General features: G+C 41.4%; 1 protein-coding gene and 19 non-coding genes across 20 annotated transcripts; 18 read left to right on the top strand and 2 right to left on the bottom strand.

Annotated features, from left to right (window-relative positions):
- Positions 1-1,399: 1,399 nt before the first annotated feature.
- LOC122397905 lies at positions 1,400-4,383 on the bottom strand. Its single transcript, XM_043397400.1, has 7 exons — positions 4,333-4,383; positions 4,206-4,271; positions 4,053-4,094; positions 3,906-3,977; positions 3,727-3,842; positions 2,776-2,960; positions 1,400-1,569 (listed from the first exon to the last, which is right to left on the bottom strand). Exons 1-7 carry the CDS (start codon positions 4,381-4,383, stop codon positions 1,400-1,402), a joined length of 702 nt encoding a protein of 233 aa, XP_043253335.1.
- A 10,657-nt stretch (positions 4,384-15,040) lies between these two features.
- Positions 15,041-15,112, top strand: Trnaq-uug. The gene has a single exon. It is a non-coding gene; the product is annotated as a tRNA-Gln (tRNA).
- A 92-nt stretch (positions 15,113-15,204) lies between these two features.
- On the top strand, positions 15,205-15,276 carry Trnaq-cug. The gene has a single exon. It is a non-coding gene; the product is annotated as a tRNA-Gln (tRNA).
- Positions 15,277-15,368: 92 nt separating this feature from the next.
- On the top strand, positions 15,369-15,440 carry Trnaq-uug. Its single transcript has one exon. It is a non-coding gene; the product is annotated as a tRNA-Gln (tRNA).
- A 92-nt stretch (positions 15,441-15,532) lies between these two features.
- Positions 15,533-15,604, top strand: Trnaq-cug. The gene has a single exon. It is a non-coding gene; the product is annotated as a tRNA-Gln (tRNA).
- Positions 15,605-15,696: 92 nt separating this feature from the next.
- On the top strand, positions 15,697-15,768 carry Trnaq-uug. Its single transcript has one exon. It is a non-coding gene; the product is annotated as a tRNA-Gln (tRNA).
- A 92-nt stretch (positions 15,769-15,860) lies between these two features.
- On the top strand, positions 15,861-15,932 carry Trnaq-cug. Its single transcript has one exon. It is a non-coding gene; the product is annotated as a tRNA-Gln (tRNA).
- A 92-nt stretch (positions 15,933-16,024) lies between these two features.
- Trnaq-uug lies at positions 16,025-16,096 on the top strand. Its single transcript has one exon. It is a non-coding gene; the product is annotated as a tRNA-Gln (tRNA).
- A 92-nt stretch (positions 16,097-16,188) lies between these two features.
- Trnaq-cug lies at positions 16,189-16,260 on the top strand. The gene has a single exon. It is a non-coding gene; the product is annotated as a tRNA-Gln (tRNA).
- A 92-nt stretch (positions 16,261-16,352) lies between these two features.
- Positions 16,353-16,424, top strand: Trnaq-uug. The gene has a single exon. It is a non-coding gene; the product is annotated as a tRNA-Gln (tRNA).
- Positions 16,425-16,516: 92 nt separating this feature from the next.
- Trnaq-cug lies at positions 16,517-16,588 on the top strand. The gene has a single exon. It is a non-coding gene; the product is annotated as a tRNA-Gln (tRNA).
- Positions 16,589-16,681: 93 nt separating this feature from the next.
- On the top strand, positions 16,682-16,753 carry Trnaq-cug. Its single transcript has one exon. It is a non-coding gene; the product is annotated as a tRNA-Gln (tRNA).
- A 92-nt stretch (positions 16,754-16,845) lies between these two features.
- Positions 16,846-16,917, top strand: Trnaq-cug. Its single transcript has one exon. It is a non-coding gene; the product is annotated as a tRNA-Gln (tRNA).
- A 93-nt stretch (positions 16,918-17,010) lies between these two features.
- Trnaq-uug lies at positions 17,011-17,082 on the top strand. The gene has a single exon. It is a non-coding gene; the product is annotated as a tRNA-Gln (tRNA).
- Positions 17,083-17,174: 92 nt separating this feature from the next.
- Positions 17,175-17,246, top strand: Trnaq-cug. The gene has a single exon. It is a non-coding gene; the product is annotated as a tRNA-Gln (tRNA).
- Positions 17,247-17,339: 93 nt separating this feature from the next.
- On the top strand, positions 17,340-17,411 carry Trnaq-cug. The gene has a single exon. It is a non-coding gene; the product is annotated as a tRNA-Gln (tRNA).
- A 988-nt stretch (positions 17,412-18,399) lies between these two features.
- Trnaq-uug lies at positions 18,400-18,471 on the top strand. Its single transcript has one exon. It is a non-coding gene; the product is annotated as a tRNA-Gln (tRNA).
- Positions 18,472-18,560: 89 nt separating this feature from the next.
- On the top strand, positions 18,561-18,632 carry Trnaq-uug. The gene has a single exon. It is a non-coding gene; the product is annotated as a tRNA-Gln (tRNA).
- An 82-nt stretch (positions 18,633-18,714) lies between these two features.
- Trnaq-cug lies at positions 18,715-18,786 on the top strand. The gene has a single exon. It is a non-coding gene; the product is annotated as a tRNA-Gln (tRNA).
- A 533-nt stretch (positions 18,787-19,319) lies between these two features.
- Positions 19,320-19,412, bottom strand: Trnay-gua. Its single transcript has 2 exons — positions 19,376-19,412; positions 19,320-19,355 (listed from the first exon to the last, which is right to left on the bottom strand). It is a non-coding gene; the product is annotated as a tRNA-Tyr (tRNA).
- Positions 19,413-25,505: the final 6,093 nt, after the last annotated feature.

Raw genomic sequence — 25,505 nt, 5'->3', positions numbered from 1 at the left:
TTAACGTTAATAAATTCTTTTATGTACGGTTAATCGGGTGCAATTACTCGCTCGCCTTGAGAGACTCTCACTTCTGCGAGCGGGTACGCAGAATTAGCTTCTCGTTTCGCGATATTGCAATATCGTTGCGTTTATTACGTCGGTGAACCCTGTGACGTGTAAACCGCGAAAATTCGCGTCCAGCAATTACGGTGATTACGGAGCTTCGGACGGAGAAAGTCTTTTCACCGTTCGCGACCAAAACCACTTTCCTGCGTCTCCACTTTTGTTTTCCCTGTTTATCGTCCGTCCCGGGTGACATTTTCACCGCGAGTGGGAGAGCTCTTCGACGTCATAAGGCAAGTTCTGTGCCCGCTAAACGCGTACGAACGAATGTACCCAAGTGAAACACAGGTAACATGAAATAATTATTTAATAATTAATCTCGAGATGACAGATTGATCCAATATCAGTTTTAGTGTCTAAAGAAACTCCAGAAAAGGATTTGGATTTATATTGAAATAGTTTAACCCTTTGACTGATAAAAGCACCTATAGACGCTCAGTCAATTGGTCTACGCCTATGGGCATTCAACTTTAAAATTGACCGTAGTCAAAGGGTTAATAAACGTTAAAAATACATTTCTGAGTGTTCCAATATTTGTTAGTATCTATGGTGCTACGGAAACGTTTGTTTCTATCGAGAGTACGGAAACGCAATAAACGTCATTGTGCCGTTCGGTTCACAGGAGCGACGTCTGCTTTAATCAGCAGCGTCGAGCATAGTAAACAAGCGTTACGCGTATCGTTACATTGCGAAAAAGGCGCGATAACGAGAAGCGCTTCGGGATCTCTGGGAAAGTGCATTTGCATGCACGTGACGATGTCGATGTCATTAATTAGCGCGTCTGACATATGGCCCCATTTCGTGTTTCTATACTCTGTTCGCTCGTCCGTGTACTTGCAAATTAATCGGCGCGTTTGTAACGAGCATTGTAACATCGACTTCCGGGAGTTGCGTCTGGCAATTGGATATCATTTGGCTTCGAAAAAGAGATCCGAGCTCCTCTAATTATAATTTTTGCTCGCTCTAAAATCACGAGACTCCTTTGTATTAAAATTCCATTGGATTGAAATTCGTTCTCTAAAGACGAACGAATGAAATAGTTTTTCAAATCGCCTGAAATGCTTAAAATTCGAGCGTAACAGCTGCGCTTTCAGATGGAAATTCATTTAAAATGTGCGGGAGATTGTTCCAGATTTCTATTAAGTAAAAACCTGCAACATTGTAGAATTGGCTGCTTGTTTCTCAACTCGCGTGCGAGGGTAATTAAATAGAGAAAAGAATAACACGTGCTTCGCTGTTGCTTTTGAAATTGAATTTATTAGGAGTTGTACGTGTAAAAGTCTGTTGTTTAAAATCATTCCTTCGAGAAAATCGTCGCCAGGTTCAACAGGGATTTGGTAAAGGGCGTGACGTTCCTCAGCGGTTCCTTGAACAGCTTCCTGGTGATCGCGCCATTGGGAAATTTTCCGCGTCTTCTTCTCTTGTCCTGATAATCGCCGCCGCTGCAGACAACTCTGTTCCCACCTTAAATCACAAAACAGAAATGCATTTAAATTTCTTCCAAAATCTTTCCAACGAATAAAGATTTTAATAACACAGTTAAAAATTGAATAAAGAACCGATGCACAAATTCTTGGACGGTTCCTGAATATATTAAATAAATAATAAATTAATATACCGTAGGGGTTCGAAACTTTCCTCCATCGAGAAACACCGATTAAGTAGATGCATAAACTTGGGAACTTCGTTTAGAATATTGATTGAATAGGAAAGTTATGTAGGGAACATGGTAGAGTATAAATTAGAATTTAATAACTCGGTGTAAAGAGACTCCATATATTATAGATCTAGGATCTGCGTTAAAATTAACGTGGATGCGAATTAGGAAATGCATTAATCACGACGTGTACTGGTGTAAACGTGTTCCCGATTGTCTTGTTCGACGCGAACAGATGGAAATAGTCTGCCCGCGAATAATATACGTACTCTGGCGTGTAATATCGTGTAAACTTTCTACCGATCGACGTTCGAATCGGCGATACCTCAAACCGGTGAAAGTAACTACTAACAAAATAAATACTAGGAATACATAGACGGTGAAATGGCCGTAAATAATTAGGACAACTCGCGTACTGCGATTATTCATTCCGTGATGGGCCACGAACTGTCGATAGGTATATGTATTCAATTTCACTCAATTTCTCATTTCACGTCGTTGAAACACCTGTTATGGTATTTTTGCAACCCTTTGCATTCTAGATAAACTCAACGTGGATCAAATTTAATTTATTAGAACAAGACTGCAAATCTTTATGTAAATTCATACATTTATTAATAGGATTGGTGAAATGGGAGCTTCGTGAAGGGTTGTTTCAACCCCTAAATATAATAATTCTTAACTCTTCTCTTATTTATTTCTTATATTTTTGCATATTAAGTGGACTCTGTAGTTTTTTGAAACACTTAGATTTTTCTGAATTTTCTGAGGCTTTTTGATTGATTTTCCAAATTCGAGTAAATTTGCATAATAAGTGCATTCTGTATGTAGTTTTTTGAGAATTAAAATTCCCCACAATTACACATACATTAAACTAATAATGATAATGAATAGAATGAAAAGGGAGCTCTTTGAGATTTCAAAAGCTATCTCGAAGTTGCTAATCACGTGTATGGAAAAATATTCATGGAGTGCAAAGGGTCGAAGAGCCCTGTAACTTGAGAAGTACTCACGTCGAGGAATCATGGATTCCGAGGAAGCCTCCACCGACGCGTTATTGCTTGAATCCGAGCTTTGGTGACGGAGTTGCAGCTGTTGCAACCGCGGGAGACGGACGACGTTGCCCAGGAGGTCGAGCGACAAAGATTCCGTATTTTCTGGGCGGAGGTAGAGGCGGCGGGAAGGACGGTTCCAAAATCTATAATAATAAAATGTGCATCTAGGAAACCCTCGTTAAGGGGGCCAGGCAGTCAGATTTAGCCTTTTTGTAAAGGCTTATTAAAAAAAAAAACGGTTAGGTATAATGTTTCGGTAGTTTCAAATGTATACAAATAGAATAGAAGTACTGGTTTATGTTTATAGCTGTACAAATTATTTGGTGCCTCTGTTTTGACATTTTCATCTCCCAAATCCTTATTTTTCACAACAACGTCATGAAACTTTGGCATCTAATTTCTCAATAGTATTACTTTCGAAAGAGATCAACTCCCCCCAGATTTCCAAACAACATGGACTCTTGTCCCAATTATACCCAATTAGACATTACCAAGATCTCTCGATGGAAATTGACGCGAACATTACGCGATTAGAGGACGGATAATCCTGACAATAATACCAGCTAATCCCGCTAATAATATTGTTCCTTGGCCGGTGTATCTGGCAGTAATCAAGCCCGTTCCCATTGAATGCGTCTTAACTAACCCCGTGTCCCATGGTTTTGCTCAATTTCGTTAACAGACGCCGAAGTAACTTTACATGTCGCGTCTCCTAGTCGCGGATTCTAATAGAATTCCCCGCCAATCTGTCCCCTGTTTGCGTCTGCTCGGTTTTGCGGCCGCGGCGCTCCGTCCGAATTGTTACAGGAGTAGTAAGAGGTAAACCGCTCGAGCGATTCACGTGACAATTACAGCGCGTCACGCTGGGGGAAAAGCTCCGCTGTGTCTCCGGTCCCGTTTAATGGAAACCCTACCTTGAGATCCTCGACCGTGGCCGTTCTTCCTTCGACGTCCGTCGCGAGCTCGGGTTTCCGGTCAGCGACGTCGCCCGCGGGACTCTCGAACGAACCGCCGGACGACTTGTACTGAAAATCAACTACGATTTAATAATAATCGGCGACCGTCGACGAGGAACAGTCGTTCGTTACTTTTTCCACGATCCTCTCCAGCTCCTCCAGCTTATCCGCCGCGACGATCAGTTCCGTGCTCAATCTCCGCATCTGAACAATTCAAATTTCTCTTTTTTTACATCGTACGGGGGAGTGTAACTTTTTAGTCGGTGAATGTCAAGTTACTTCGTCCTCGAGCTGCTCGGACGTCACCTTCTGACCCTCCTTCTGCAAGAATTTCCTCACTGTTACGATATATTCTATTAACCCGAGGAATGTGTTTTTGAACTTGGATATATGAATGTTCTTGTTATTATAGAATTTTAATTGGGCACTGACCACTCTGACCACCACCGCCTCGTACTCTTCCTTCTTGTCCTTCAGCGCCGCGACGTCCTCGATTCTCTGCAACAATCACCAATCTGTACATAACCGATCGAACGAGAAATTGCTATGACAAACCGACCGTTCTGTACTCTTCCACAACCTTCAGCATCTGTTCGTTGGACTTGTCCATTTTTCTAAGTATCTGCAATCCGCGATCGATTAAACTTAAACCCCTTTGCGTAGATCGTAGGGTCAGTTGCCCATGGAATACTTATTTTTATATACATGTTTCACTTGCTTGCAGAACTTTTATAAAAACTCTTTTGAACTGTCAAATTGGAAATATAATAACGGTTTGAGAAATGTTTACTTTGTTTAATGGGGTCCTCATTTTCCATATTGGGCTCATAGTGCTCGTAATATAGAATACTATATTTATATTCGTATTCAAAGAAATAATCGAGCTAACACAAAATTGGTGCACTTGCTTTATTATGTGTAATATTAAGGGAAAGATCAAAGATATTTTCTTCAATATTCTTCTAAGAACATGTGTTGCTTTGGAATTCTGATACATGCACGCTAGTTGCAACAAGTGAATTGCAAAATCACGATTTTTTAATATTACATTGTTCCAAATGAGGAACATATTCCATATTAGGACAACTGACCCTATCATTTTGAATACAATTTCGTATGGAATATGCCTATTGTTCGTTCGAAGCTCGAGGAAGAAACTGTGTCATGTAACTAACATAATCAAGTACTCAAATACCTCGAACTTCGAGAAACTCGCGTTTATCGAAAATCGAGGATACTCACGATAGTGGCGAACCACAGAGCCACGTAGAAAAGAATGTACAACAGCACGCAATTGTAGACATTGTCCAACATGTACGCTCGTATAAACGACTGTAAAACGAAGATCGACGAGTCTGAGGTTATGGTTTATGCTTTTCGGAGATTGGAATCGTTACGAATTTACCTGACGATCGTAGATGTCAATGAGCTTCAAGAACGGATAGGACCTCTTCAGCCTGGAAAAGTAACTCCGCCTTTGCCAGAACATTTTCGCGAAGGCGATTCATTAATCTTCGCTGGGACGAGGGAAGACGGGACAGGAGAAGGAAAACATCGACGTTAAAAAATGCACGGAATCGCGGGACGCAAACGAGAGGCGAGAATCTGTCGGTCGACGGCGCAACATCGCGAATTCGGCCGGAATTGAATAATTGACTGGCGAGGAATCGAGTTTTCTGGTCGTCGGATCTCGGACATTCTGTGCAATGGCGTTGAAATAATTCTATCAACTTCGATGAAATCTTCTCGACATTCTTGAACGTTCGTGCATCGAAGGTTAGTAATTTAGAAAAAGAGTTCTCATTTAATTTCGTAAATATTCAGAGGCATTCACGAGAGTGCAACATCGAGATGTCTGCGTTGAAATTTACGTTCCCCATTTTGCTGCACATTTTGCTATTTCAGCGATTAAACTTGACGGTAGAATTATGAATATACCTTTAATAAATGTTAATATCGTTAATTGGTGTAAGTGCACATCCGTTGCAGCTTAAAAACGAAAGATTAGATTATGAAATTTATTTGACACTATGAAGTAACGCGTCCAACATGGCGTGACTCACCTGTTCATAATGGCTTCATATTATGCGATAGCGTGAACCACCGGTGAGTCACGCTACCTTTCATTTTTCTTTCCTTTTTTTTAGAATTTTCGCGGTCGGTATCAAGAATCGGATTCAATTAGGTTTATAAAGTACAACGGGTAACGATCTTTTCAAACTTTCCACCTCAAACGCGTGCTCGAAGCTCGAAATTTCTTGAAATTGCAAGATTCACACAACGTGTGCATATCGTAGGAGATTTGTATTGAATATTTGTGCCATGCTACAGTTTTCTTGAATGTTAATTTACGTGCAAAAGGGTTGCGTTTGTACATTCATCCCAACTACGATTCTCTTTATTAAATCCTACAATATTGTTAATAATGCACGCGATCCCGGTGGACTTAATTTTGCAATCGGTGCGTCATCGATCGATCTTTGCAATATGAACTGATAATGTCGCCGATAACGCGGTCGCGATAGGTGGCGAGTGGGGGGGGGGGGAAAAAAAAGAAAAAATGAAAAATCTTGAAAGAATCCCGGACGACGCGTGCATCGTGAATCATTATTATCCTACGTTAAACGAGCCGACGAGAGACGAGACGTCCGGAAAGCGATTTCATCGCGTCCAGCTCGTAAAGTAATTCGCCGGTGATTTACGGAGATGCTAATTGGCCCCGCGGCGTCCACGCTTTTAGCGGGGTCCGGGCTTTATAATTTTACGAGGTTCGATCTGAAACCGCGGCGTCGAAATTATCGTCGGAAGAACGGCCGCGATATATCGCGCGTTAATAACACTTTGCCGGCCACGGGTTTCCGCGTTACGCGCGATTTTCGATAAAAGAAGCACGCGAAATACGGGCCGCGTTAATGCGCGTCACGAAACGAGAACTTATTCAAATACGGTGTTTAATAACGAGCATGTGTAGTTGATTTACGATTCCCGATTTCCGATTTCCGATCGCGCGAACGAAGAATCGAAATTATATGATCTGGAATTGAAGATACACATTTATGAATATACGATTTCGGTGGAATCAATTCCCGTTTCTGTCGCCATTGCATAGTTTCCTATCGTTTCGTCGTTATCTGTTTTCGATTTTCCACCCTCCTGGGCCGGGTCAAATACTCGGGGAGGATATGCTCGAATTGTTAAATTAAAATTATTTCCTTTAACGCGTTCACCGCCAGATCGAAACGGTATAATATTCTGCAAAAGTAAAATTTCAATTTTAGTCCATTGTAAGCTAAAATTTGTTTCGGTACTTATTCTTGTAACCTTCTTAAAATTCACAAATTCTCAACGTGTTAATATATGTATAATTGTTTAAATTATGTCGAAGTGAATTTATAAAAAATTAAACAATTCCTGTTTTCTTCGATAATTGCAAGTAGTAATTGTAAGGGTATTGTTACAGTGGGATTAATAAACTTACATGGGACTCCGATAAATTTTCTCGCGCGAACGTAATTAAATTTCTGAGAGGGTAAATGAAAGGCGGATCAACGAAACTGAATTCTGGTGCTCAGGAACAGTTAAATCTAATTATTATAATTGAACAACTACCCTTACTTACCCCGGAATTAGGAGTGCTTTTGTAATAATGAAACCTACATTTAATGCAATTTCTGCTACATAGAGGTTCGGAGCATCCTTAAAGTAAATTAAACTTTTAACGATTCAACGTCATTATTATTTGTATATATTACTTGAGCGTTGCTTACGTGTAACCTGGGGCGAAAATTATAATTAGGGTTGGGTCTAGACATTGTATCTTTCTGAACTTCCGCAAAAATCACTTGTCTACAAAACAGTATCAAAATTGAAATATATTGTTTTCTCTAAAAAGGGCAATTTTGTTTGATACAATAAAATTGAATTAAAGATAGAAAGATGTTTGAAAAGCAATGTGCAGTTTCGCCTCTATAAATGTTTCCCCCAGCTGAATTCCCAAAAAAAAGGTCAAAATTTCTACGAAACAAACGCGTCAGCGATCCAACGCGGGTAACAAAAGCCGCGCTTCAAAAATTCCGGGAACAAAATTTCGAGTCGAAACGCGAGACCGTTGTTTACGGTCCAACGATTTTGTTAAAAACTTCCGACCGTAAAATACGAATAATTGAATTACACAATCGTTTCGTGCAACAATCACGGTTTCATGAAACAGTCTAAACAACGTCGTAATGAATAACGTTTCACAATTGATTGCAACGGTACTCGTATAAATACAAAGAATCAAATAAACATAAAAACACGCCACATAAAACATTTATAACAGACTGTAACGATCGAAATTTTATTCGATTAACAGATGACAAATCGCTTCGAAAACAAAAATATGGAAGGCAATTTTACTTGCTTTATTGTATAGATTCAACTCCCAAAAATAAAGAATATAATTACAAAGAGATCTTTTGATTTAAAGGTCTCCAAACAAATAAACTTGACTGTCCATCTTACAATTAGGAAAAAATCCCCGTGCTCAGGGGCATCCCCATTGGCTAAATGGAGCGCCGAATAGTTCGTGCGACGATAAAGCATATTAGAAATTAATCCCCCGGCGATCGTTCGCCCTTTCGCGGTGCCGATCGGCGTCAGCATTCGATTAAATAAACAGGAATTAGCACATGAAAGGCCGCGGTTGCGTGACTCGTGCGTCGACAGGGCGGTAAGGGGTGGTTTTGGACGCCACTTGTAGTTTCCCATCGCGCCTAACGGGTTTCGGGGGTTGACTAACTAAATACGGCGGCCTGCTACGAAATGGGCCCCGGGGCCAGGGTTAAACCAAGCTTAAAAAGCGTCGCGAACGATCGTCAGCGGGGATGAATTCCGCGCGCAAACACCGGGGCGGCTCCTCTGCGAAAACACTCGAGATCACTTAGAGGAATCTCCGCCCGTGTCACCCTTCCGCGATTTCCGGGGACCCTCGTGCCGATACAAAACCGTCCCCGTTGTTGTTTATGTAAAACAGTAGCAGATATCGAACGGGCAGCTTCCACTTGACGCGTCAAAAACGTCAGTTACACTGATAAAGCGGGCTCCCGGAGGGTGGGTTCGAGCTACGACGAAGGACCTTGTCGCCTCGGAATTCGAGAGCTCCCGGATCCGTCGGGGTGCGCGGTATTATTATTTAGAAGGGGCGAGGGTTGGCGGATAGGGATAAATGATTCGTGATGCGGGGGTAGCGGTGTCGACCGCCGATTCGCGCTGATTGGTGGTTAGTTTGTCGCGCGGTTGAGCCATGCATCGTCGATGGTAATTAATAGAGTTATTCGGGAGGAAGGTAAATAGGCATATGGGTAGATTTAGGTGTTTTGTTCACCTTGGATCCCCCGTGGATAAATTACAATGATATTTTGAAGCTTAATAACTAGACTATGGATGTTAAAATAGGTGAAAGAGTGAAACCTAAATAGAAGTTTGCTTTATCGCTGGAGGTCCTTAAAAATATATTTTTTATTTTGCATATTTTTTGTACAAACATATATCGATACATTTCATTTCTTTTCCTAAAATTAATCCTTATATGGGCTTCTGAACGTCTCTTTCATGTAGCTTATTTGTATGTAGCCTAGTATTTTGTTGTAAAGAATAGATGACTGTAGTAGGCAACTGCATCTAATTTATCTTGCATCTTCCATGGATAAATTACAATGCTTCATATTTTGAATCGTAATAACTTCTGAATTATTAGATTTAGAGTGTATGTAGCCTAGTATTTTTTTGCAGACGACCAATTCAATTTTTGACAACCGCTATAGCTTCGACTTCAAAAGACGCGACTCGCCATCTTTCGAGCCGCGCACAGTACATCGCCTCTAGGCTCGAAACAGCGCACGAGGGATTAATTTCCACCTTGCTCGGAGAACTCCTTGGAATCTCCGCATTTCTGAGCGCGTCTCCTTTGCGGAACGCAATTTCCAGCCGATCGGTTAAAACAAACTCGCGTCGTCTGATCGTTTCACGAGCGGTTTATCGCACGATCGGTGCGACAGGCGAATATAAAGGGCGTGGGCGGGTCCCGTGCAGGAGCAAATTGGTCGGGCAGCGAAAACAGGATAACGCCGGAGGATCGTCGATCCTGGAGCGTCGTACGCCTAAACAGAGGCGGGCAATAGCATCGGGAACATAATCGATTTGCCGTGAACTCATCCGTGATTCGGGGCCGCGCAGTCGGCGCGACAAGAAAGTCTCGGTCGCTCGGCAAAGGCGCCAGCGAACCGAGAAATTACTCATCGTTCTGATTGAGGTTAATTAATTAGATAATTAAGTCTCCGCCCCCGGCCGCAGGACGACGACGGAGACGCCGAGTCGCGGTGCTTCCTTCCACGGGCTCTACCCGGCTCTGTCCTCCGTCTATTCCCGCGGGATGATTCCGCGGCGGTGATCCTCGTTATAAAAATGCTCCTCAGTATTACGGAAACCACCCTCCACCCTTATCTCATTAATGTCCTTACTCGATTCATGCCGGTGCGCTGCTCCCCGCCGCCTGACGTTTCGCGCTGGAATTGGTATCCAGCGTTAAATTGATATTTAGCGAAAAGTTTTTTCTCCTCCTCGACCTCGTGATCTAATCAGGTAAACGACAGGAGCGACAGGGATTGCTTTCCAACGACGTTACAGCCTCTATTTTTGTCTTGTTAAGAGTAGACATTCGTTGACCACGATGGCCTCATGCATTTCATGTTAGTGGTGTCGAATCAGCGTTAATTCGACGAATTATATTTACTTTTATAGAACTGTTTTATATGTGAGGACGTAGGTCCCATCAGTATGGCTTCCTAGCAGGCTCTGCTTTAGACGACGAGATATGGGGTAGTCAATTGAGGAGTACTTTTACGTATAATGAACAGGGAAATGTATCTGTGCAATAAAAAATATGCATTTCCATTTAAAGAAAAGATGCAATACTCAATTGCAATCTAAAGTCTTACCGACGTACAACGTTACTTACAAACATAATATCTGTGATTTTTCTTCTATTATAATTATGTAATTCAAGAGGCATGGGACACCCACTATACCTAGCAACAAGAAGAAATTTGCATTGAACTCTCCCAATACTGTCCATATATATTTTGTAACAAGGAGACCAAATTATGCTGTCACATTCTAGAACAGGTCTTGTCAAAGCACAGTATAGGATTATGAGTGTATTAATTTCACCAAAGTATCCGGAAACTCTCATAAGTCCCAAGAGAGAAAAGACCATGCGAAATAATTTTGTTCACAACGAACTTTGAAAGATGAGTTAGAAGAGAAAGTTTTTCGCTGCACGGAAAGTAATCGAAAGATCGTATAAATATTCCCCGGCGCGAACAGAGGCTGGCCGACTTTAAATCGAATTTCCACAAACCCCGGTACCATTCGATAAATCCTCGCGTCTCTTTATGCGCTGGTATTTTATAAACGACGTCGTCCCCGTCGACGGGGGTCGCGTACGAAGGAACTCTTTACACGTGACACTTAACGAGAATCTCATAATCTTGCGGGAACGTCGATCCATCTCTCTCGTCCCGCCCCGTCTCCGCGCGGCCGGAAAATCCCTTTGAAGCTCTGCCCATTGACGCTCGCGGTTTAATATTCCGTCACGAATATTAATGCCCTCCTAGCAACTGCTCCTCGTAAATCAGCAAAGCCTCCTCGCCCGATGCACTTTTCGTTGCGGTTTTTCCGCGTTCTCTTTCAATTTTCATCCCCTTTCCTCCCCAACCTGCCTTCGCGCGACTTCCGGCCAGTTCGTACCATTCCTTATTGTTGTTCGATCAATCCATCGCGCCAGCAATAGAACTCGATTATATTGGGGGATGCTCTACTATTATATTCACGATTTTTCAGTGCTCAATTTTTGGAATAAATAAACAGCTGGGTAAAATTCTTTTTTAATGAACTATCGACAGTTATAGTATTTATTTGTGCCAAAGAAATAATAATGCAATGAAAATAAGTGTTTATTCATTCTCTTGTAGAAAATTACTGTGAACTTTTAGAAGTTTTATTGGAAATTACGAATGGGCCATTTTGACTGCTTTGGTAGTTCTACTGTTAATTATCATCATCCACCAAGGAAACAAATCATCTTACAATTTCGATAAATTTATATACTCCAAAATTATGAATTCAAAACAATTCTCTGAAAATCTCTTCGCAAACAAAAATGTTTACAACATTGAATACAAAAGCCTGCAATTTTTTGACGTTTGAGTTCGCGACGAGTAGACAATCTGTGATCGGTGAAGGGAAAGATCCAACCCTTTGGTTCGAAGTATCGTCGCGGAGGACAATGGCGGGTTGTCTTAGTTTCCCGGAATCACCCGCTACAATGGAAAGTCGCGACTGGCGTTCAGAAAGAAGAAAAACCGCGGGCAACGCGTCGACCCAATACTTTTCCTTCGCTCGTCATCCCGTATTTTCTCCCTCGCGCGTTTTCCCGCGGTCTTCGGGGCCTCCCCCGTTTTGCCCGGTGTCCCTGTTCCTCGTCGCCTTTGTTTCCCGCGGATCCTTCGTCTCCCGTTTCTCTCCCACAGGCCAACGTTGATTCCCGCGATTCTCCCCCTCCCCAGGTCCTCGCGAGCGGGACGGGGACAGTCTCGCTGATTGAGAATAATGCGAGGTACCAATTACTCGCCGGCATAAAGAGGAATTCATTAGCGGGAGAAACGCGCCGGTGGGGCATCTCTCGAGCAACTGCACCGGTTGCACGCGCCTTTTGTAAGCCCGGGGATGCGCCACGGTACCGGAGCACTTCCTGTATTGTACTTCGGGGCCGCGGCGACGCGTGGTGCGGCCCACCGTCGACGACACAGGGAATATTTTACATTCCCGCGGCAAAGGAGACCCGGGGAAAAGAGAAAAGAGGCTAATATTTGCTGCTCGTTACCTGGAAACTGTAATAATTCGAAAATTCCACGCAGATCTCTCTGGAAATGCTCGATAAATCGTGGTACCCCTTTCTGCACATATTTATTTACAGGGTAGCAGAGAGATCTTATTTTTACTTTCTTCGTTGCACCCTGAGAATATAAATAAAAAATCGTAACGGTATCGACGTGCTCGAATTCAAAGCGACTAAAATACTAAATATACTTTCCCCGAATTGCGTGTTCCCGTAATTCCTGATCTAAATTATATTCCGCGGGGACCCGTCTCGCCCATGGGGATTTCGGAAGACTTTCTTTGCCTCTTATCGAATAAGAAAGCTGGTTTCCTTCCAAGTCTCGATGTTCCACCGAGCATGAAATAAGTGTACACACGAGTGAGAGAGGGGGGGGACGATAAAGCGAGGTTCCGAGGGAAACAGGGGGCAGGCTTCGTTCTCGAGACGCGGATCCCCGGGTCCAATCGAATCCGGAGATAAAAAGGATCCGTCGTTGGAGAACCGTAAAGGTATAATCGGTCTCGGAACGAGGAAACGATAAATATCTGCGAGCGACGCCCGAGCAAACAGAATTTACAACTTTACGCAACAGCGCAAATAAAATTACGTGCACGCGTGCCGCGGCGATGATGCAAATTTATTGCCCGGGAACGGGGACAAAAAGCAGAGGAAAAACACCGTTTACGTTTGGTTTTTATCGCACGATGCACGCTTTGTGCAGTTATTCGCGTTCTTAAACCCTTTGACTTACCATTTAATTCCATATAATTTTTCAAATGTAAGCTGTTTAATTTTGTTTAAAGTTTGTAAGAGAATGGCCACAGAAGAGAACAGATTTGTGATGATTTTAACGTATGAGACTCGGTATAGAGAACTTGTGACTCAGACTCGTAATTATAGGGCAAAGAGTTAATTCGTTCTGTAAGGACGATATGAATTTAACCCCTTAACGATCATGCCCGAATCTGACTGCTTTGAAGAACGATATTTGTTTAATCCAACGTTTCAAGGGATGACAATATTTGTTTTCCTTCAAACCATACGTTAAATACAACAAAAGCCGCATTTCCATATAGCTTAGACACAAATTCGATAAAGAAAATTGATCTTTCTTGGTTAACCCGAGAAATTTGAGCGTTAAGGGGTAAGGACCTTCCCCTGGTCTGACTCCGTGTTTTTCAATGTCACGAATTCGCGCGGGAATGATTGGAGAAATCAATTCGAACGCTTAGGCGCGAAGCAACACCCCAGAAGACGGGTCCCCGAGCAAACAGCCGCGCCTAAACGCGGCCAGCGATTGGCAAATTAATTAAAGTCCGAACGAAACGCGAGGGAACTGAATCATCCCTGGGCTGAAATCCGATTCAACAATAACACTTGCTCTGTCGGCTGTCATCCTGGCTGACGTAGCCGCACCTACCGAGCGTAACGGCGCACGCTGGTCGAGCTAGGCGCGCAAGTACGCGCGGGGATCCTGTCAGTCAAGGATCAGCCAACCGTAAGGAGGGCCATTGTGCGCGAAAGTATAACAGAGAAATGGAATCGAGGGTGTCGGTGGTTCCTGGTCCGAGGGTCAAACGCGCGCACGGATCGCGTTGGGGCGGTCTGATTGGACGTCAAGCCAGGAACACGTCAAATCGAAGAATATGCTTTGACTTGAAATTAATTTGAGTGGTTTCCGGGCCGGTGCCCGGAGTCCAATGGTCGGAGACGTATTCGAGATTCTGGTAGCAATTTCCTAGAATGTACGTGGACGTAGGGGGACGATTAGGGAGTCGAATTTTTGGATTATCCGGGGAAAGTGGACCGTATGGTCTGGATGAAGGGAAATGGAGAGGAAAGAAACGTTCTTATAATTGAATATACCTTTTCTCGATGATGAGTGGTGTAGAGGGCTGGTAATTTGAGTCTTGACCACTTGGGTTTGGAGTGGCCAGGGGGTGGATAATATGGTCGAGAGTTAGGATCAATTGGTTGTGAGTTGAACAGTCAAGGTATTGGAGGATGGAGAACATGAGATGAGAATGCTGAAATCTGAAACAGTTGATAATTGAATCTCGATGATACCTTTGACCTTTGCTCTGATCGTAGTAGTCGCGTTGTATGAACTGTATGCGCGAAATTGATAATCGTATCAATTAACGAGACGGCAGTCATAATTAATGATCGTAGGTGACTTCAATAAGAGAATTAATAGCTTAACAGTCAGCATTCTGGACTTCGAAGCTAACGATCCGAGTTCGAGACTCGATGGAAGCTACATTTTTTAGATTTAGAATGCAATTTATTATAAAATTATTTACTGTTTAAAAATTAAGTATATTTGCAATGAATTGTTGCAATAAGAGGTTCCATGGTGTAATGGTCAGCACACTGGACTTTGAATCCAGCGATCCGAGTTCAAATCTCGGTGGAACCTTCATTTTTATACCTTTCATCGTCGTAATTTGTTATGAATTTTGGAAAACGATTGAAAATTAAGTAAATTTGCAATAGAATGTTACAACAAGTGGTTCCATGGTGTAATGGTCAGCACTCTGGACTCTGAATCCAGCGATCCGAGTTCAAGTCTCGGTGGAACCTACATTTTTACACTTTTTATCATCGAAAATTGTTATACACTTCACGAAATGTTTAAAAATTAAATATATTTGGAATAGAATGTTACAATAACAGGTTCCATGGTGTAATGGTCAGCACTCTGGACTTTGAATCCAGCGATCCGAGTTCAAATCTCGGTGGAACCTTCATTTTTACTTATTTTCTCGATGAAATTTGTTAGTAACTTTACGAAACGGTTGAAAATTAAATAAATTTGCAATAGAATATTGCAACAAGTGGTTCCATGGTGTAATGGTCAGCACTCTGGACTCTGAATCCAGCGATCCGAGTTCAAGTCTCGGTGGAACCTACATTTTTACACTTTTTATCATCGAAAATTGTTATACACTTCACGAAATGTTTAAAAATTAAATATATTTGCAATAGAATGTTGCAATAAGTGGATCCATGGTGTAATGGTCAGCACTCTGGACTTTGAATCCAGCGATCCGAGTTCAAATCTCGGTGGAACCTTCATTTTTATACCTTTCATCGTCGTAATTTGTTATGAATTTTGGAAAACGATTGAAAATTAAGTAAATTTGCAATAGAATGTTACAACAAGTGGTTCCATGATGTAATGGTCAGCACTCTGGACTCTGAATCCAGCGATCCGAGTTCAAGTCTCGGTGGAACCTACATTTTTACACTTTTTATCATCGAAAATTGTTATACACTTCACGAAATGTTTAAAAATTAAATATATTTGGAATAGAATGTTACAATAACAGGTTCCATGGTGTAATGGTCAGCACTCTGGACTTTGAATCCAGCGATCCGAGTTCAAATCTCGGTGGAACCTTCATTTTTACACATTTTCTCGACGAAATTTGTTACTAACTTTACGAAACGATTAAAAATTAAATAAATTTGCAGTAGAATGTTACAACAAGTGGTTCCATGGTGTAATGGTCAGCACTCTGGACTCTGAATCCAGCGATCCGAGTTCAAGTCTCGGTGGAACCTACATTTTTACACTTTTTATCATCGAAAATTGTTATACACTTCACGAAATGTTTAAAAATTAAATATATTTGGAATAGAATGTTACAATAACAGGTTCCATGGTGTAATGGTCAGCACTCTGGACTTTGAATCCAGCGATCCGAGTTCAAATCTCGGTGGAACCTTCATTTTTATACCTTTTATCGTCGTAATTTGTTATGAATTTTGCAAAACGATTGAAAATTAAGTAAATTTGCAATAGAATGTTGCAATAAGTGGATCCATGGTGTAATGGTCAGCACTCTGGACTCTGAATCCAGCGATCCGAGTTCAAGTCTCGGTGGAACCTACATTTTTACACGTTTTCGTCGTAATATTTTGCTACAAACTTTATAAAATTTTTAAACATTATGCACATTTGCAATAAATAGTTAAAATAAGAGGTTCCATGGTGTAATGGTCAGCACTCTGGACTCTGAATCCAGCGATCCGAGTTCAAGTCTCGGTGGAACCTTCATTTTTACACATTTTCTCGTCGTAATTTGTTATTAATTTTGCGAAACGATTGAAAATTAAGTAAATTTGCAATAGAATGTTGCAACAAGTGATTCCATGGTGTAATGGTCAGCACTCTGGACTCTGAATCCAGCGATCCGAGTTCAAGTCTCGGTGGAACCTACATTTTTACACTTTTTCATCAAAGTATTTTGCTACAAACTTTATGAAATGTTTAAACATTAAGTAGATTTGCAATAAATAGTTAAAATAAGAGGTTCCATGGTGTAATGGTCAGCACTCTGGACTTTGAATCCAGCGATCCGAGTTCAAATCTCGGTGGAACCTTCATTTTTACACATTTTCTCGACGAAATTTGTTACTAACTTTACGAAACGATTGAAAATTAAATAAATTTGCAATAAATTGTTAAAATAAGAGGTTCCATGGTGTAATGGTCAGCACTCTGGACTCTGAATCCAGCGATCCGAGTTCAAGTCTCGGTGGAACCTTCATTTTTGTACTTTTTCTTCCATGAAGTTTATTATAAACTTTAAGGAATGTTCAAAAATAATATACATCGACAAAAGGACCTTCAAACAACAGGTTCCATGGTGTAATGGTCAGCACTCTGGACTCTGAATCCAGCGATCCGAGTTCAAGTCTCGGTGGAACCTATATTTTTTTACTTCCCAAACTTCAAGAGTGAAAATCACTGTAATCAATATAGAATTTCGTATTAGTTCTCTTTTCATTACAAAACATGACTTGTTCTTTCAATCCATAATAATTTTATTCCACGTTTATTCTATAACTGTGCTGCTTCCATTATATAAATTTCGAATTCGTAAATATTTTATTTCATACATAATAATAAACATTAATATTCATAAAACTATCGTTTCGTTTAAACAGTTACTCTGTTCAAGTACAATAGTTTTAAAACGACGCGTTGGAAAGTATTATGGCATGTCATATCTGACAATTATAGTTTACATCGACAACGCTGTGTTTTAAACATTAACAAATGTTTAAATCTCAGTTTAGAAAGCAGAGTATTGCACAAACAACAGCTTCCACAGCGAAATGATCAATACTCTCGCCCCTAACTCTAGCGATCCAAGACCAAATCTCGATGGAATCATTTTCTGCAAGAGTGCAAATATTATAAATATTCAATATCTTCACGGGGTTTACGGAAAATCTAGATAAATGTTTATACAAAATGGCTCCATGGTGTAATGGTTAGCACTCTGGACTCTAAATCCAGCGACCCGAGTTCGAATCTCGGTGGGGCCAATGTCTTTTTTATATTTTAAGAATTATAAACAATAAACAAATACCTCGAACTTGTCGTAATACGTTGAAAATTGTTGTAATCGAACGTGTCGATAGACTTATCTAAACATATGAATAAAGATAACCATCAGCGTGATCTATGTTGCCCTTTGTAACATTTATGCAGCCGATTATACTTGCATTTAAAACTTCACAATTACGTCAATTACTAAAAATTACTAAGTCACAGATTTCTAGCATGCACGAGGCAATGCACTGTGCTTTAAATCATTATTCTCAAATTTAAATTTTTATTAAAAATATATTTGGTTAGTTAACAATATTTTTCAATAATTAGAGATCGTTTTAATAATCGATCGAACGTGAGGTTCCATGGTGTAATGGTCAGCACTCTGGACTTTGAATCCAGCGATCCGAGTTCAAATCTCGGTGGAACCTTTTTTCGTTTTTTACATCTCGTAAATATTATTAAGTCCAGTCAGCGTTCTTAAAACAAGACTGTGTATAAGTGAGCGACACAACAAGAGGGTTCCATGGTGTAATGGTTAGCACTCTGGACTTTGAATCCAGCGATCCGAGTTCAAATCTCGGTGGAACCTAATTTTTTTTTATTGTCTCATTATGGATCCCTTAGATGCCGCAGCCGTACGACAAGGGTAAAAAAAACTACCCCTTTCAAGAGGTCCCATGGTGTAATGGTTAGCACTCTGGACTCTGAATCCAGCGATCCGAGTTCAAATCTCGGTGGGACCTTCCTTTTTCTAAATTTCTTTTTTTCCCTTTATTTCAACTTGATAAAACATATTGATCCTTCCTCGGACAATATCTATATTTTTTTTATATAAAATATACGTGGATAGTACCATAAATGGTGAAGTTATACTTTAAATTTCGTTTAAAATTCTGTATAGTGTTTTTATAGTTTGAGTTTACTAAAAATATATATGATTGAATATAATTCAACCAGAAATAGTGTAGCTATTTTCTCAGTAATTATTTACGCCTGTTTGCATCTTCGCGTAGTACTTAATATACATCGATCGATAATTAAAATTAGTTTACATCTCTATTTTTATGCTTCAATCAATAAATAATTTATTAATAAAACAAAAGTATCAATTGCTTCTCAATAAAGGTTGAAATAAAATTATTATTATACGTAATTATGTTATATATTAAATTCAAAATTCAAAAAATGATAAAAAACGATTAACAAAATAGAAACGAACAATCTCCGCGCTCGATCGTTTAAATAAAACCATCGGATCGAAAAATTTAAAAAAGATTCCTTCGAGCCGGATTCGAACCAGCGACCTATGGATTTCCGTACATAACCTTCCAACTACAGTCCACCGCTCTACCAACTGAGCTATCGAAGGATTGAAAGTCGATTCTTACAGACCGTATATATAGAACGACCTTGTACCATATATTTTATACATTAACATTCGTTTAATAAACGATGCACACAACTTATACAAAGTAAATAACAATCAAAATATTAGAAAATTGTAATAATTTCTTTCGACATCAATAATTTTCTTTTCACTCGTCACAAAATAAAATTCCCTAGCACGGCGTTCGGAGCCTCGAAAACCTATCGAATCCGACGCCCAGCGTCGCGACGTCGCCACCTCGTGGGATCCGTTTAATCTTACGTTTCGCCGTGGCGCGCGATACAGTTATCACTTATTTACGACGTCTCGAGGCGACGGGCGAAAAAGAATTGCGTGTCAAAGCCGACCGAGACTGGAGCATCGTGAAAATTTTATACCCGTTGGAATCTTCTCTATCTCGCCGTGCACGCCAATCACCATCAAGGCATCGTAGCTGCCCGTGTTTCATGGCCCGATACAGTTTACATAAAACTATAAAATTATGGTCGTAGCCGAAAACCCCTAGGAAGCAAAGGATCCTCGCGAAACGGTAGACTGCATAAAAGGGTGGTAGGAGGGGGGAGGGAGGGTAGGAAATGGAGAAGCTATATCGTAAAGTCGATGGGGTATTTTTACATGAAGTCATTAAACCCGGTTTACTGCGAAACAAAGTGCCTCCGCGGCTCTGTGTCTCCTCTTTCTCCTCCCACCTCACCCTCGCCGTCCTGTAGCTACGCGCCACGTCGCTTAATTACTCCTCATCGCCGAATTAAGGAGCTAGATCGCACTCTGGTTTAACGAGAGACGAATGTTTAATGAGGGATCCGCGGCCCTGTATTTGCGGATCCCACGACAGTTTTCACGGTGTAAAGGAAATTGTTGTACGCAGGCACTTTTTTTCTCCAGATAAACCCGGAATTGTCCTTAGCCCCGGGACTTTCAATTAGGAACGACGAGGGAGTCGAGTTTCTCGCGCGTGAATAATTGGACGTTTTTAATGCGACGTGCAGGGAACCTGGTAAAATATTTGGACGGTTCTTGATCAGGACTTTACGACTGAATTCTTTATTTACTGGGCTCGTATTTGTTATAACAGTTGTTAAAAATGCATTCGAGTATGTGCAATATCGAGGATAGAATTCTAACTTTGGGGTGTATATAATTCCTTCGTAATTCCATTTGCATCACTCGCCTCCTGAATTCTTTATCGACTCGTATTTGTTATAATATTTGTTAAAAATGTGTTCGAGTGAATGCAATATCGAGGATAGAAGTCTAACTTTGGGGTACAAACGAAGTCTGAATATGGTACAATCTTCTTCTGTGCCCCCTTTTTCTAAAAATTTCGAGTTCCTTCGTAATTCCATTTACGTGACTTGCCTTCTGAATTCTTTATCACCTCGTATTTGTTATAATATTTGTTTTAAATGTGTTCTAGTGAGTGCAATATCGAGGATAGAATTCTATCTTTGGGGTACAAACGAAGTCTGAATATGGTACAATCTTCACCTGGGTTCCCTTTCTCTTTTCGAGTTCCTTAGTAATTCCATTTGCGTGACTTGCATCCTGAATTCTTTATCGACTGTGCTCGTAATTGTTATAACAGTTGTTAAAAATGCTTTCGAGTGAGTGCAATATCGAGGATAGAATTCCAACTTTGGGGTACAAACGAAGTCTGAATATAGTGCAATCTTTTTCTGGGGCCCCTTTTTCTAAAAATTTCGAGTTCCTTTGTAATTCCATTTGCGTGACCTACTTGCCTCCGCGTTGCCCTGCAAGCTTCGTAAAAACGGGAACAAGTAGTGCTTTTCGGGTCATGGTCAGACGCCGGAGAATCGCGGGAAGCGAGCTCCCTCCTCGTCGCTCTTGGTACGCTCGTTTTTCCAGGAATCTGGGCCACGGGGATCGCTACAGAATAATCCAGGTCGACCTCGGAAGTACGTATTCGGATATTTAGGTAATAGGTACGACTGACGCAGCACGAATCTCCATTTCATGCGTCAAACGAACGTTTCTGTCCACAATTTCTGAATTCGTTCAAGAACTCTCCAAACACTATTGTAGGAGATTTGTTGAATGTTGATTTATGTGAAAAAGGATTGAAAGTGTTTTGTTCGAGAAGGAATGGATTACCAGGGACATCGAGATAACAGGGATGATATTAATTGTGTGCCTGGTGTGTTCCAAATTCGTTTACAATTCTCATTGTTAAATCCTACACTGTCCTCGAAAAATAAAATAGCAGAGTCTTTTGACGATGGCAAAAATTCCAATTTTCTCCAATTATATCCAATTCCAAATTAACCATTTCTTAAATCAAAGATGCTTCTTAGCGAAGAGAGTCTATAAAAAGACGTCGAGACGTTTATAGATCCGCTCTCGCGAGGCTCCAGACTCGTTTTCAACTTAAAAAATACATTCCCCGTTCGGTTTATTAGGAGTTTTAGAAACGTTTCCGGCAAGCGTTCCGTCGTTTCCGCGCATACATTAACGCTCGAGCAAAATGGCCGATCTAAAAAGAGGGTAACGGAACGAGAGATCGTATAAGGCGATGTTGTTAAACCGTCTCGTAGACAAACAATTTTTAAGGGGCAGTTAAATAGCGACATTGTACGTCCGTTCACGGTAATCATTCGATAGGGGAGAGGGGCCGTTTCCTGTACGTTTTACGGACACCTTTTCGCCGGGCTGTTTTACGCGTCGCGTACTTTGGGCGTATAAAAGAAAAATTTCGCGTCTTATTTAAACGTCTCGCCCTACGGGAAAGGACCCGGAGGGGGTTTGGTGTCTAATATTCGTTTTTTTTACGATGTAAGTTCGAGGGTGTGTCACGAAATCGCGAAGGGTTGCGCCTCGAGTGGCGCGCGAGCGCGAATGAAACGGATTATAATTGACGCGACGGCCATAAATCTTGGAGCATTCGGGGGGCTTTACGGCGAAACGGGAAATTGGCCCAAGAAGCTCCGGGCCTATTAAAAATATGCAAAGTTTCCAGCGACGAAGCGATATCCGGCTGTATTTGCTTGGCATCAGTTTTATCGCCTACTCGGGAGATCCCGGCGACATAAATCCTCCTAGGCGATCGAGCTTCTCTTTTGATTTTCGACGTCTCCGTAATCTATACAAAATTTACACTAGAGGAGGTCTCTAAACAAAATGGACAAAACGTTGAATATTAACCCCTTGCCATACAATTACGTCTGGGTTAGGTCTGAGTTAGGTCTGACACGTTACTAGTTCTTGATGTCATGTTTCACAATTATGAGGCTACTCACTCGTCATCAAGTCTTATAAATTAAAATCAACACATTTTCACGAGGTATTCGTAAAAGAAATCTATTCTTTTTCTTTTTATATGTTGGAAAAATTACATTAAATCGTACGTCAAGGGGTTAATTGTGTTGAGAATAAGCATTGCATGCATGTATTTTTAATGAAAATTTGTATCCATTGGTGCAGCCCCCTCTCTTGCAAAGGTCCATATTACCTGAGAAGGACATTCGTTTATTGCACCCCCTAAGCGTCTTGTTTTTTTTTCAAATCTCAAGCTCAGTTAGCAGAAAACCGTGATGAACAGCATTTTCGTTTTGTAAAACTACATTAATTACATACACACTTAGGTCGAAACTCTATCATATTTATTTAGTAATATTCAACAAATAGATAATAAACAGACTTTTCTAAATCCATAAATGGGAAAGGAAATTATTCTTTACGCTTGATTATCATTAAAAAAGACAGATTCGTCGATTCAATTATCGCGTACAAATTCCACAGAACGTGGAAATCAGAGAGTTCTCCACCCCCGGTCGGTGAACGCAACGCTAAACGAAAGAGCGTCTGAGTATAAACGGGGGCGAAGTTACTTTATGCTCCGATTTAAGGAATACGCCGCGGCCGTAAACCATAAAGATTCCCAGTCATAACTCGAACGGTATCGCATTTTATTTAATTGTCCCCGCGGCACACTCCCGCCAGGAGAGTGGAGGGGCGTGCTCGCGTGCATAATATTATTTATTGCCGAAGAAGCTGTTAAAGTTTAATGCCGCGCGGGCGAGCACCGCTCTCAAAATTAAACGCGATAAAATGTTTGTTATCCAATCGAGCCACGGCTTAATGTCCCTGTGTCCCCCGTCTTGGCCCGTTCCAAGTTCCATGGAAACGCCTTGCTATCTCGCGGATAAGACGGCCCACGGCTCGGTCGACCGCTTTACGGCCACGCCGAGAGTTTCGGAACTATAGTCGGAGCCAGAATCGTCTGGCCACTCGCGCGCTAATCGAGGACACCCCCCACTACGCCCTCTCTTCACCCTTTCGCTCCATTCTCGAATTTTTAGAACTTTTTTCTTTGGTTTCGTCTTGTTGGAATATGAAAATGCGAGCATTGGGGCTAATCGTGGTATTTCTTATCATACAATAGACATTGTATTGATGTTATCTAGACTTTATAAAAGTACTGTGCACGTTGTCGATTTCTCTGTACAGTCTTGTGTCGACAGTTAACACTTTGACAGGATTTGCCACTATGATACTAGAAAAATGAATTCTCAAGAATCGAGGAAAATAAATTTGGATAGAATTTGTGAATTTTAACAAGGTTACAAAAATAAGTACTGAAACAAATTTTAGGCTGCGTAGTTCACAATGATCTAGAATCAAAATTTTACTTTTGTAGAATATTACACGGTTTTGATCTGACAGACTTTGTTCGCTTTAACACGTCTTTGTACATAAAGTGTTGTGAATACACAATTGTGATCTTGTCAATTGTTTCACCAACCAACACGTCAAACATTATAGCTCCTATGACTGTACTATAATAATTTTTTCAACGAGCTCTAGAACGATCGAAGAGTTTGTGATGAGAATGGAGGCCTGTAAGAGATACCAATTTGAAAATTTTCCATTCGGAGCAAAGCTGTCGAATATGCGGAATTGAGAGTCACGTTTCGCTACGAATCGAGCTCTATCGTTGACTGGAGCATAATTGAGTTTGATCCGACCCGTGGTTGATGTCCCGGAGTCCTTTAAAGCGCGCGAAGACGCGTACACCCGACAGGCGACCGACATTGTCGATCGGTTAACGCGACTGCACGCCGCGCGATAAATCCGATGTCGCGCGTAAATCCTCCTTAATTCACTGTCATGTTACTTTTATTCGACGCGCACCGGCGTTTTACTACCCGATGCACTCGCGGCGTTTACAGTTATAGCCCCGCCAGCTCTCGATACACTGCTACGGTTTTATCGGGCGATCGAATCCTCCCGTTTCCTCGCGTAACAGTCGCACGGCGAAGATGAGGTTTCTCCCTAAAATCGTCGGAACGTCGAAAATGAGAAGCTTCGTGGAGATCGAGTCGCGTTCCTCCTCTTTGGCCACCCTCGATTTCCGGTTGAATATCTCTGCATTTCGAATATAATATACCGAATTATTCTCTTGGACGTTGAGAAACGATGGACATTGGCAGGAAAGAAAAGTAATCTTCCAAGTGTATATTATATACAAATTCAACAAAGTACAAGATACAAAATAAATAAAAAAGAAATACTTTGGCGATCATATGCAAACTAGTTAAAACGTGAAATTAAACTTTGAAGATAAATCGAACGAGCACTTTTCTCGCTCCGATCGATTTCAATCGTCTAGAGGCGAGCAGTTAAAAAGTATAAAATGGCGAATCCTCCAGGCGAGGATAGAATAGTCGTAGGTGTTTCGAGTTCTTGATACCGTCTGGAACGTCGCCGCGGAAGTGTCAGGGACTATGGCTCGTGTGACTCTCGATTACACGTTCCGTCATTACGCGGAGGTATTTTATCGTCCGGCCGAGTTACGGGGTTCCGCTCGTTAACCGGAAACTTCCAAGGGATCGTCTCGCTCGAATTTAAATTGAGAAAGTATTTTACGACCGCGCGAGAGTTTCACGGTAGCGTTGTCACATCTTGATGAACTTCCGGTAACGATCGCGGGTAAAATGTCCCCGGTCGTAGTCTGGGGCCCCGTCGTTCCACGATCGTTCCCAGGAATCTGGTTCACGGAACCGACCGTCCCATCGGGATTAACGAACGGTGGGATCGCTTACCCGCCCCATTTGTTCC

The sequence above is a fragment of the Colletes gigas genome, unplaced genomic scaffold (genome assembly GCF_013123115.1).
Source record: "Colletes gigas isolate AHSC1104 unplaced genomic scaffold, ASM1312311v1 Colletes_gigas_Sc00010, whole genome shotgun sequence".
Taxonomy (NCBI): domain Eukaryota; kingdom Metazoa; phylum Arthropoda; class Insecta; order Hymenoptera; family Colletidae; genus Colletes; species Colletes gigas.
This window is presented reverse-complemented; position numbering and strand designations above follow the sequence as displayed.